This window comes from Plutella xylostella, chromosome 14, assembly GCF_932276165.1.
Source record: "Plutella xylostella chromosome 14, ilPluXylo3.1, whole genome shotgun sequence".
NCBI lineage: Eukaryota > Metazoa > Arthropoda > Insecta > Lepidoptera > Plutellidae > Plutella > Plutella xylostella.
In genome coordinates, this window is record NC_063994.1 from 5,211,654 (window position 1) to 5,223,457 (window position 11,804).

General features: G+C 36.2%; 1 protein-coding gene across 2 annotated transcripts in view; it reads left to right on the plus strand.

Annotated features, from left to right (window-relative positions):
- LOC105398198 (transcription factor SOX-5) overlaps positions 1–11,804 on the plus strand; it is a 203,626-nt gene extending 191,822 nt beyond the window's left edge. For both annotated transcript variants that reach the window (XM_038120522.2, XM_038120521.2), the window contains exons 4-7: positions 2,056–2,214; positions 3,203–3,431; positions 8,676–8,973; positions 9,365–11,804. In XM_038120522.2, coding sequence (XP_037976450.2) covers positions 2,056–2,214; positions 3,203–3,431; positions 8,676–8,973; positions 9,365–9,614 — 936 coding nt within the window. In that variant the 3' untranslated portion in view covers positions 9,615–11,804. The remainder of the gene's footprint in view (positions 1–2,055; positions 2,215–3,202; positions 3,432–8,675; positions 8,974–9,364) is intronic.

Here is an 11,804-nt window from a genome sequence, read left to right on the forward strand (position 1 = left end):
TTGTATCAAGCACCGTTTTTATATCATCTCTCACATTAATAACGCCATCAAAACGCGGTGGAAGCGTCAAACAGATGTAAAATATTCGCGGCAATTGCTAGGACTTCTCTCCAGGCAGAGCTATTAAATAAAACTCTTTTTACATTAGATAAATAGCCGTGCGTCCCTCAAACATCTGTCCCCGACGATTACGGCTATACATTATGCACAGTTTGTTGTTTTTAATAAAAAAAAGTTTAATCCGTTCTCTTATGGGCGCAATTTGTCTCGGGAAACTTCCGTCGCGCCGCTATATCCAGACCTTTATGTTGTTTCGTGTTTCTCATCACACTTATAATACGTCAGGTTTGACTTATTTATGTTTGAGTTTTTAAATCAATTCATAGCCACGTGTTTATATCATTATTATTGACAACGTTAGTTTTGATTGTATAATAGTTATCCTTTTAGGAATTTGAAAATTAGGAAAACAGCAGCTTTCTGTCTTTTCCCGTTGCAATGCCGATATTATCTTATTCTAGCATGACGTAAACGTAATTATATTTTTTTCAAGGCAATACCTACGTAGCAAGAATAACTGATAATATTGATTGTTTTCCCTTACAGAAAAGCCAATAAATTTCCTTCCCAGGTAAACGGAAAACAATTTTACCCCAACGCATGTACTTAATTGCGTGTTTTATAATTAAATCGGAAATGTACAAGCATTCGGTTGTCATCACGTGAGGACGTCTTATTTCGTGGCCATTAACAATTCAATACGTGCTGAATGCAATGAAAATGCGTAATTGTAAGCTCATTTAAGTGCAGTCAGCAACTAATTGAAGAGCAATTTCGCATTTTGGGTACTTTTGTTGCTGAAATTTTAACTTTAACATATTTTAAATTCAAAGTTTTCGCTATTTTCTGTTATAATCTAACACTATGTATTTGTTTAATATAGTTGTTTAATATTTTTACTAGACACTTGTCGGCTATTATTTTTATTGTACGACTCTTCTGGACATGATTATAAAGTATTAGGTAGGTACTTATCACAGATTTTTCTCTTCATTAGATCAACCAAATTACCGCTATTCAAATACAGGTTCTTATGTGAACGTTTTTGTTCTTCATCATTTACTTGAAGTATCATTATCTCAAAAGCTTTTTTATAGTTCGGTTCTTCATTAATTTCTCTGATTGTTTGATGGCAGTCATTTGAGATTATTTCAAGTTTCTTAAAATGTAATTGCTGGTAATAAATTCTATATTAGTAGGTTTTATCAAGCTTCTATCTTCATATAAATTTTACGAATCAGTAGCTGTCAGTAACTGTATTTTTTCAATTTTTTTTATTTAAGAACTAATGTATCTATTACTGTAAAATGTATTGTTGATATTCTTCTTCTTCTTCTTCCTTGCCTTATCCTTATTTAGGGTCGGCTTTGATTGTTGATATTATTCCAACTTAAATGTTACTACGTTATAATATGAGGGTTTGTTAGTTTCAATACAAGAGCGTAATAATCCAGTCTCTGCAGTAGCAAATCTGCATATTTGTATTTCCATATTGATAACAGTGGCATAATTATTGTTCTCAAAGCGGTCTATATTGTATTAATGTAATTGTTCTTCTCCGAATCTATGTTTATTCAAATCTAATCTAGTAAGACTAGTTTTGTATATTATCGGATTTGCATGTTTGATTTCAATTTATTTCTACGTATAGTAAGAAAATGATCTAGAATTGAATGAATCGTAAATATGGTACTTGCAAAATTGATAAATACGTAACTTAAAAAAAATACATTTAAGTTGCAACAGTACCAGGTAAAAACTACGTATGCCATCTTCATTCACACAAATCTGTCCATTGCACTTCTTTAAACATTTGTACCAACACTACCAACAAACCCTTTCTATCCATAGCACCCTAATTTCCCTTTCTATCCATAGCACTTCTCCAAACTTTTGTTTCCCTGGTAGTTATTAACAAACCCTAACCCTATCTATCTTCTTCAAACTTTTGTTTCCCTTGTACCAACAAACCCTCACCATCATCTCTGTCCACAGAACATCGGCAACGTGACCGCCGAGCTCGAGCTGCAACGTCTGCAGCAGGAACAGCTGCGGCGGCAGGAGCTGGTGCGGCGCCAGCACGCGATGTATCCGGGCCCGCCGCTGTCGCTGCTGCCGCTGCTTGAGCAGATGCGTCCTCAGCAGCCGCAGAATGTAAGTTGTTATTATCTATATCGTTATCGTCTTCATCTACAGCTTTATTGTCTTCATCTAGAGCGTTATTATGATCATCTACATGAGTATCGATCATAAGCTTCAATTATCTAGTAATGATCTTCTTTAGCGTCTAGAAAGAGGTTCGCAGCACACTTTCCGCTATTGCTATCTTGGCATGGTCTGCCGTAGCAGCAACTGCAGAATGTAAGTGGACAACTTCTACTGGATTATCGTCATCTTTGGCTTTAGTTATCTATATAGTACTTAATTCGGAATAGGTTCGCTCTGCTGCCACTACTGGAGTAAATGCGTTGTTATCGTTTTCTTATTCATGAATTTCGCTATAAATACTTATTTAGCTTAGTATCCAGTGACATGTTTTTTCTAAGATATTTTGCAACGATAATTACACAAAGATGTTAACGATTTACCGAGAACGGTTAAACCTCATCCACTTTAGCGTCATGAATTTCAAAATTAGTTGTAACATCAACATTTACAAAGCCCCATTCGGTGTCATAACATTAAACGGCGGATGTTACAACAAGTTATGGTCCATGATGTACTGCAGCAGCGAAATGGAGGCATCACCGCTTTATGTAACAGAAATATACACCGGTTTAGGTAATTAGCTCGAAAACAACTTTCATTTTCTTGTTTAGAATACACATATTTGTGTTGAAAGATGGTTTCTTGTTAATTAAGCGTTCATCACCTCTGACAGTTTAGGTGTTGCTAATCTCCGTTTAGCTCTCACCATAAATTCTTAACTCCGCACCCGTGCGTATAATTTGTAAGCTGTTACCCGCTACAAACTTAACACGTCCGATAAATTTTATATTCGCAACTACAGCTCTCAACCAAGTTACAATTATCCACTATAAATTATTACTACCAACCTCCGCAATATCCAACCAACCGACAAACTTAACGGCTTTTTAATCTAACCTCCAGATTCTAACCTCTGAAATTTCTTCGTCAACAGTCTATGCAGAACCAGTCGTGGCCTGCGACGGCTCAGCTGGCGCAGCTCACAGCCAACGCCAGGACCTCACCTCCTCCAGACCCCGACGCGCCCCTGAACCTCAGCAAGCAGCGGTCGCCATCCCCGGCACCACAGATGATGATGCCGCGCTACCACCCGTACTCGCCAATGGACGATGGCGCCTACGGCCAAATGAAGGTCGACGATGACTACGGAGGTGGATGTAATTGTGAGTAGCTTTTTTCTTTTTTGCTGGGTCTTTGTGGCCAGTATCTATCGAGTTTCGGGAAAAGTAAATGATATTGAAACTATGATCACAGATCACTTATCAGTGATCAAATCAAAAGATAAGGGTGGCGTTGAAAACGTTCAAGACATCGTATTCAGGAAATGGCTACCTTTCCAATTAATATTCGTGTCAAAGACATTTCCAATGGCACCGGAGACAATATTGCCTGTAACAGAACTTAATAATCTGTAGTTAGGTACGTCCGTAGAACCACTTTACAACTATACAGTCTCCATTAGGTCTTGACTTAAACAAGACATAATTATGCATTGTAATTGCTTGTAAGAACCATTGTCATCGCGCTAGCAGTATTTCTATGGACTTCCAATATGCTAATTGTACCATAAACATTATTATTGTCTGTGAACATTACCAGTCATGTAGGTAGATTATTCCAAATAAGCCATCAGCTGTGTTTAATATTCATATATGACCGCTTCGCTGCCGCCTGGGAGATTTTTCTGTTTTCCACTTGGGAAGGAAATGTTGACAATAATGTCGATAATACCGATTGTTGGGGTTTTTCCGATTATTCATAATAATAGAAGACAAGTGATAATAATGAGTCAGTGGCAATGACGTGGACAAACGTCACTCTGACGTTAGATATCCCTAAAATACCCCGCGGCTGTCCAGTTTCATCATTTATTAGCTAACGCCACGTCGCCATGTTGATAAAAGCGCCAAGGTAATGTTATTGCTTGAATTATTGTTAATAGCACTTCCTTTGATGACAATTTACAGATGAGTTTTCCATTAAACTGTGCTAACTTCTAAATTTAATGAATTGAAGAATTGGTTTCTGACTTACGCGTTCACTTGACCTAGTTTTCTTATTAATGGGTTGTATCCAAATGTTAACAGATATTTTGATCACAAAAAAATAGCTAAGTATAAGTAAATTAAACTTAATATTAGCGCTAGCGACTAAAAACCATTCGGTTTTCTTAACCTGACAAATTGCACGGTCGATTTATCGCGGTTCATCTTTTCAGACAAATCTCGTGACAGACGGGACAAATTAAGGAGCAATAAAAAACTAAATAAAAAAAACCTTTTTGAATATAAATAAATGTAATCGTGTATACGCGCATCGTGTCGTTAGTTTGCATTTTGTAATAACAAGTCTTAAAAATAAACAAGCAAGTTTTCTAAAACGCATAAACGTTTCAGTACTAGACAAAACTACCTGTTACTTAAATACTTTTATGTTCGTGGGAAATTGTTGCTAACCTCGATATACCATTGCCTAATCTAAGAAGAAAGAATTAGGTAGTTAATTCACTTTATACCTACCTACTAAAGATCTAGTGGATGTCTGATGATAATAATACGTAATAATTTCTACCAAATTGATGAGTATCCAAATTGATAACCTACCTAAGCTAAATATGGGCCCACAGATAAATCAATCTAGGTAGACCGTTTTAGAAACTGATAATCCCTGTTTATGAATTCGTTGAACTCAAACTATAATAAAAAGTAGCTTAGCATAATTATTTGTGTCGCATAATCGATTCTCCATGCAGGTAGCGCGTTATTATCAAGCAATTAATAAGAATTACGGTATTATTTACAGCTGAAAGTTGCGTTATACTAGATCGAATCACATCTTACCGCCGGCAACCATGTAAATTGTAAACCTCTAAGACTCTCGTACTCTCGCACTCGTTACAAAGTTAATAAACGGGAGACATAATCCGTGGTTTCAACATCAGTGTAAGATATTGTATATGTGCCGTATCGCCGGGACATTCTGACATATCATGTTAAATTGGTCCGTTTATTAATATTATTGCAGTTACCAGTATGCCGTGTCCAATTCGTAGTTTGTAAGGATGTACGCATAGCTTAGTATTCAGGTACAACCTGCGACTTTTCATGTATGTATAGGTATGTAATGTAAATACTCACTTAGCACTGCAGTTAAGAAATTTTCAATTACTTACCTACTAACTTTTTAATTGTCAATAATATTACCTACCTAATTAGGTGCCTAACAGGTCCAGGTTTTCTCTCCCATACTTCTTGATGAATCTCATCGATAAAATGTATAGAAACCACCACAGCATTTACCTACTAATAAAGTTCTAGAGTTCCCCAATCTTATAATCTAAACGTGGTATGTTTTGTGATCGCATCTTTATGCTCAGAATCCAAATGTTACTTACATTTTATGTATGCCACGTCGTTTCCTAGATAACCCAAGATTAAGAAGTTTCGCCCGATGAAATTGAGAAATGTAGATTATTAATTACAAACCAAGCTCTTGATAATTATCTACACATCATTCGGTATATCTTTTGGACCAGTTTGAGGTTATTTTTACGAGTTAGCTTATTTGTTTAGAGGTTTTTATTGCGGCTCGGAGCGTCTCGATGACATTCCGGAGTTTACGTTTCATTGTCGGAACCGATTTACCACCTTTTTCTCTTTTTAATTTTGTTTTTTAATTCGTAATGTAGCAAGACAGGTGCGATGACTGCCTAAATTCCATAGTGTGAGATTCTTTACTAAAAAAATGTAGTTTCGAATAGTTGTTGCTTAGGTACTTTATTGTTATGTTTCCCAACTATTCGAAATGTCTTCGAAATCTCGCGCTGTTTAGTTTTTAGTTGTTTTTTTTCGTCGTTGCGCAAGTGTGTCCCGAATTGTCGACTGAAGGAATTATTGATTAAGGATGTGGGTGATTCTCCGAGAACATAACCGTTTAGATTCAAATAGCGAAACAATATGACAGAGGGAATAGTTGGCGGGGGCCCAAGGCGCTGCGAATACCTCCTGTCCGGGGCTTCCTCTGCAACAAGACGAGAGGCGCTCGACATTATAGATGGCGCTCGCGACGCGCGCTTCCGCTCACTACACCCCGCCGAGGTACTGGCGAACGCACAATGATTTCTGTCTAAGAAAATAGATTATTTACTTTGGTAAGGGTTAATCATCCCAGCCTTGGACTATCTCTTTTTAGGGTGACGGAAATTAAACTGCTTTTGCATTGACCACATTTAAGATTCCATTTCAAATCCTGTTTCAATTTCTATCTATGCTACACAATATAATATTTTATCAACCCTAATTAATCACATATAGAAATTCTTAGTTGTTTGATTTCATTATTATATTATTTTATATAACTTTATTTTATTGCTTTAGTATAATTTATATCTGATTATTGGTTAACATAATCAGTGATAATGACGAAAATGCTCAGTGCATTTTACAAGAAAATTTTCTTACAATAACTCTTCGCGTCTGTACATCACGTCCAGAAACTGGAGAAACAGAAAGTGTATCGCGCGCGAATCAGCCGAACCTAGGATGTTATAAATTATACTAAAGCGTGTCAAATTAATTCAAGGAATGTCCCTCGCACCAGTTTCCGTGGTGCACAGCTTATTAATCGTGGACACACTTGCTCGCGAATCCGTCAACGGGGAAATGTTAGCGGATGTGCCCGCTGACGTTTGACCTATATGCTCGGATACTCATTTGTGAATTTCTGAACGATCACGGTGCGTTCGTTTAGAAAGGTGCAAATTTTATTTGCGTAAAGTACCTACCTATGAGAGAGAAATACCTATGTGCTTAACTATTGAACTGAAATAGTACCTATTCTTTTGTTTTCATTTATTTTACTAAATTTTTTATGAATTCTGAAATATTTAAATGAGCCACATTAGTTATATTATTATTAATGCATCTTCTTATGTGAGTTGACACTGGCACTCTGCTTTTTACGTTGACCTGTCGGTAGCGCGCTTTGAAAAAAGAAAAGTTTAGCAATATCCGGTGAGCCAAGTTTGGAAAATTTATAACCATAGATTCGTTAAAATTATACTTTGATGTTTATTAACTTTTTACGACACAAAATATGATATAAATCGAAGAAATTGGATAGGTATTTAGGCACTATTGTTAAATTATACATTTATAATTATAAGTAGGTACTCATACTCAGGTATCCATTCAATGCAACATTACTTTAAAATCGCACGGAATAAATTATATAGGTAACCATTATTATTAAGTAATTAAATTAAAAACTAAAACCTTTAATTACAAAATCCGTAGGTATGCATCAACATGGACTTACGTGATGGTTTAAAATTTGGAAAGAAGACTTTTATGTATTTTTATTTAAAATCCTAAAAAGGCAAACCGACAAGGCCGTAGAGATTTAATTAATGAGTCGCTTATCCACACTGTTCTGCTGTCACTCTGATTTGTGTGTCTTTCCATAATCTCAAAGGCGGCGAAGAGAAACGTTAATATGTGATTTAAATAAATAACTTACATTCCGAACCGGTGGCCCTTAAATTGTAACAAATGGACCATCCGGTATTGGCCTTAACTGTTTTGGTTATTAGCGGTTATTTAGGTTGAAGTAGGTAGCCGCTTCAGAAACACTGTTTTAATTTGGATTTCTCACTTGTTATGATGTTAATTTTGTAGACATTAGGGCTGTTATGGAATAGGTTAGTAAAAAAAAGCACATATGTGCTTCGGTAGGAGATGGAATTTTTAGGGTAACTTAACTTTTAGGGTTAGGTACTTCGAAATAGAGTTCTACTTTTCACAATCTCCTATGTTTTTAGTCACAATGTTGCAAATTTTAAATTTGATCACGACTTAGTACTTAAATTATTCCATCTTTCCCAACTCTATCCTAATAACACTACTGTGAACAATAAACTGTTCAGGATTAAGTAAGAATCTCGTTATTTAATGTGTTAATCTCGATTTAATGATTGTTTTACGTCTAAGCTATTATTTATAGCAGGTTTGCGACTAGCAGCCGTAGTTAGTTGGCTCCAAAACGGATACGGTTTGACAGGATATTAAAATTTTATGGGCTAAGGGGAAAATTTCACGCTTCTACCAACTAGACTCAATTTGAATACCGTTATCAATTAGTATTAAATATTAATTGAGACGTTTTTTATTCTTATTTTGACAATGCATAGATAGAAACTGCCAACCTGTTTTATTAAGACAACAATACTGATGATTTATTTTATTTACAAATTTATTTTTTTAGCACAACCCTAAACTGGTAAACTTTACACTATTGTCTTCCCAAAGCAACAACCTATAATGAAAACAATGATTCAACAGTCTATTTTCAAATACTTTGCTCTTCCAAATACCTTCAGCATCACTAACGCAAAAACTCTCCTATTCCAGCGTCAGCATGGGGCCAGCAATCACCGAACGAAGAGGCAGAGAAAGCCAAGCTAGTCCGCCAACCGAAGCGAGACGAGGCGGGGAAGCCCCACATCAAGCGACCAATGAACGCCTTCATGGTCTGGGCTAAAGATGAGCGTAGGAAGATCCTGAAAGCATGTCCTGACATGCACAACTCGAATATCTCCAAGATACTCGGCGCGCGGTGGAAGGCCATGTCTAACGCTGAGAAGCAACCCTACTATGAGGAGCAGAGCAGGCTCTCGAAGCTACACATGGAAAAGCATCCGGATTATAGGTGAGTGGTATTTGTAAACTATGTTTTAGCTATTTACTCATTCATCCTTATCGACGTAGCTCTTATAATTTGAAAGCCAAAGTGGCCGTGGGCTAGCCATAACCTATCTATGTCAAAGAATCGATGACCGGTAGTGAGAATGACTTCCCGAATAGAGACCTGTGGGGCACCTTAGTGACCTAGGTAGACCTTAGGTAACCGGTAGTGGTAGGTTGAGGAAGGCCAAGAGCAGTCTTGAGTTGCTCTTTGGGAGAGGCCTACATGTCCAGCATAAGGGGAGCTAATCATCATGAGATCCAAAGGTCAGTGAGATTTGGAGCTTCTATAACTTTCCTTGCACGCCTGATACTGGTAATAACCGAAACTTAACCCACCCTTTCCCCAATTCCAGGTATCGGCCGCGACCAAAACGCACGTGCATAGTCGACGGCAAGAAGATGAGGATATCAGAGTACAAGAACCTGATGCGTACCCGCCGCCAAGAGATGCGGCAGCTGTGGTGCCGAGAGGGAGGCAGCGAGCTGGGCTTCCTGCCGTCTCTTTCTTCCCCGGGGCCGTCGAACACGTCTCCGCCGCCGAATGGGGGGAACTACATGAACTCATCCTTCTCGCCCCCGCTGTCTCCGCGGGACGAAGACTGAGGGGCAATGCGCGGCTGGCCTTACCCGCCCGCCGCGCCGCTGCCCCTGCCACCCTCTCACCATCCCTGGTAACCTAGTACTCTTGACCCTAGCTGACCGGAGCGCGAATATCTGACGAATTTTTTGCCCACTTTTCGTATCGTACTGAGATTTTTTATGTATAAGCTTCTCAATTGGCATGGTTCTGTCGATGTGAAATGTGTAGGTTTAGTGGAAACTGTACAGCGTTCAGACGTTTTTGTAGACCTCTACTTGTATTAGAACTATGATATCCTGGTAGATATTTTAATGTTATTTAGATTTCATGAATCTCTTTGTAGTGATTGTGTATAAAGTTTTTGAGGGCGTTTATGAATCGGGAATCGAATAGTCGCGAGTTTTATAGTTTAGCTTTGGTAGTAGCTTGGGATTGGCCGGTTTGGGCTGTTTTTTATTCTCTTATGCCAGTGTCGCAATCGATCTCTCGATTTAGGTTATCCTATTCTTTTATATGAGATTATATTCCACTAGTAAATTAAGGAAAATAAGTGTTACTCAACTAACTTTTCCATTTTGAAATTTGTCACAAATATTTAAGTACATATACGTACTTAACTAATCTATAAATTAGGCACAATAGTAAGCAAACATAATATGTGCCAATATGTATCTTAATAGTAGATAATTAGAGCAAATGTACATAATACAATACATGATTAACTTAAGCAATATTCAAACCGTACATTCAACCCCCTGCGTTGTGGAATGGCATTGTAAATAAGTACAATTTTAATTTGTAGATACCTATATTTTATTACTAGTTAGTCTTTTAGTACCCAGTGTTGACTGGGCTTAGTAAATTACTTTGAATTTGACTACTTTGAGGCCATGTCTTGGTTAAGGTATAGACTTAAGGAGATTATTTAATAGAAGCTTTAGTTGTAAGCTACTAAAATGTATCAAAACCAAAAATGTAAAGCGAAATGCTTGAAAATCTATGTGTTTTAAACACTAGCGAACTGTGGCAAGATCCAGTGAGATGACGATAAAGGCATAATAATTATTGTTATTAAAATACTTAATAATGGAATAAAATACTCATAGAATTATTAGGGATCGGTAGAAAATCGTAATAATACTTTAAGATGTAAATTGACTGGAAAATAAACATCATGCATAATACATATTACCTACCTACTGTTAAAAGATTAATACATCCCATTGACTATTAATTCATTTTGGATAAGCCATATACACATTATTATAGGCGATTAAGTATATTAAATAGCTAGTTGCTTAATAATTAATCCATACAGTCAATTCTGGACAAGTCAATTTAAATCTATCGTCTGTATGAAGTATAACATCACATTGTAGTAAATTATAAAATATCTTTTGGTGGTAGAATTTTTCCGCATAAAAACATGTGCGGGTACTTAATTTTTTATCACACAAATATCGCTTTACTCAAATTGTGCAATTTAAGGTAGTACTTTAGCCGTTAGTAAAATGTAGTTGGTATGGTACTTTATAAAAAGTTAAAATAATGTTAGTATTAGACAAAAATATGTTGTATAGTTCTCTAGTGTAGAATTTAAATTTAGATCGTGGTTGTAGGCCGAAGTCGTTGATTGCCATTACGAATTTTGTTATTTATTTTTCACTTATTGAATTTTTGTTGTTTCTTTTTTCAACTTTTTAAAAATATTGTATGCCAGTAATTTTGAAAGTAGTTCTAGATAATGTTTAAGGTGCATAATATTAGAGTGTACGTATGTGTATGTTTATTTGTAAAGGTAATGTGTATTTTCTTTATAAATGTGTAAGGATTTATTAGACAGTGTCGTTAAATTATTTATTTGTATGTTGAATTCCTGTAAATAGGCGATACTTTAATGTAATATTCAGTATTGCGTGGGTTTTTTTACGAACGAGCTCATTTACTTATGTTTGTTATTTATTTGTCGATGCATCAGATCTTTGATTTTGTGTAATCTCTTGCCATGTAGGTACTTTATCCATAATGTTGTTTCTGTACTTAAAAAAATCTCTCCTTGTTTTTTTTTTAAATTTATTATAAATGATTTTATCATTCGCCATTCATTAAAATATTTAAGAATGTAGGATTTAGGTAATAATGCCTAGTTTACACCAGGACACATTATTTAAAATTGTGCCAAAACCCAAAAGTATATTAAAAAGTAAACATTT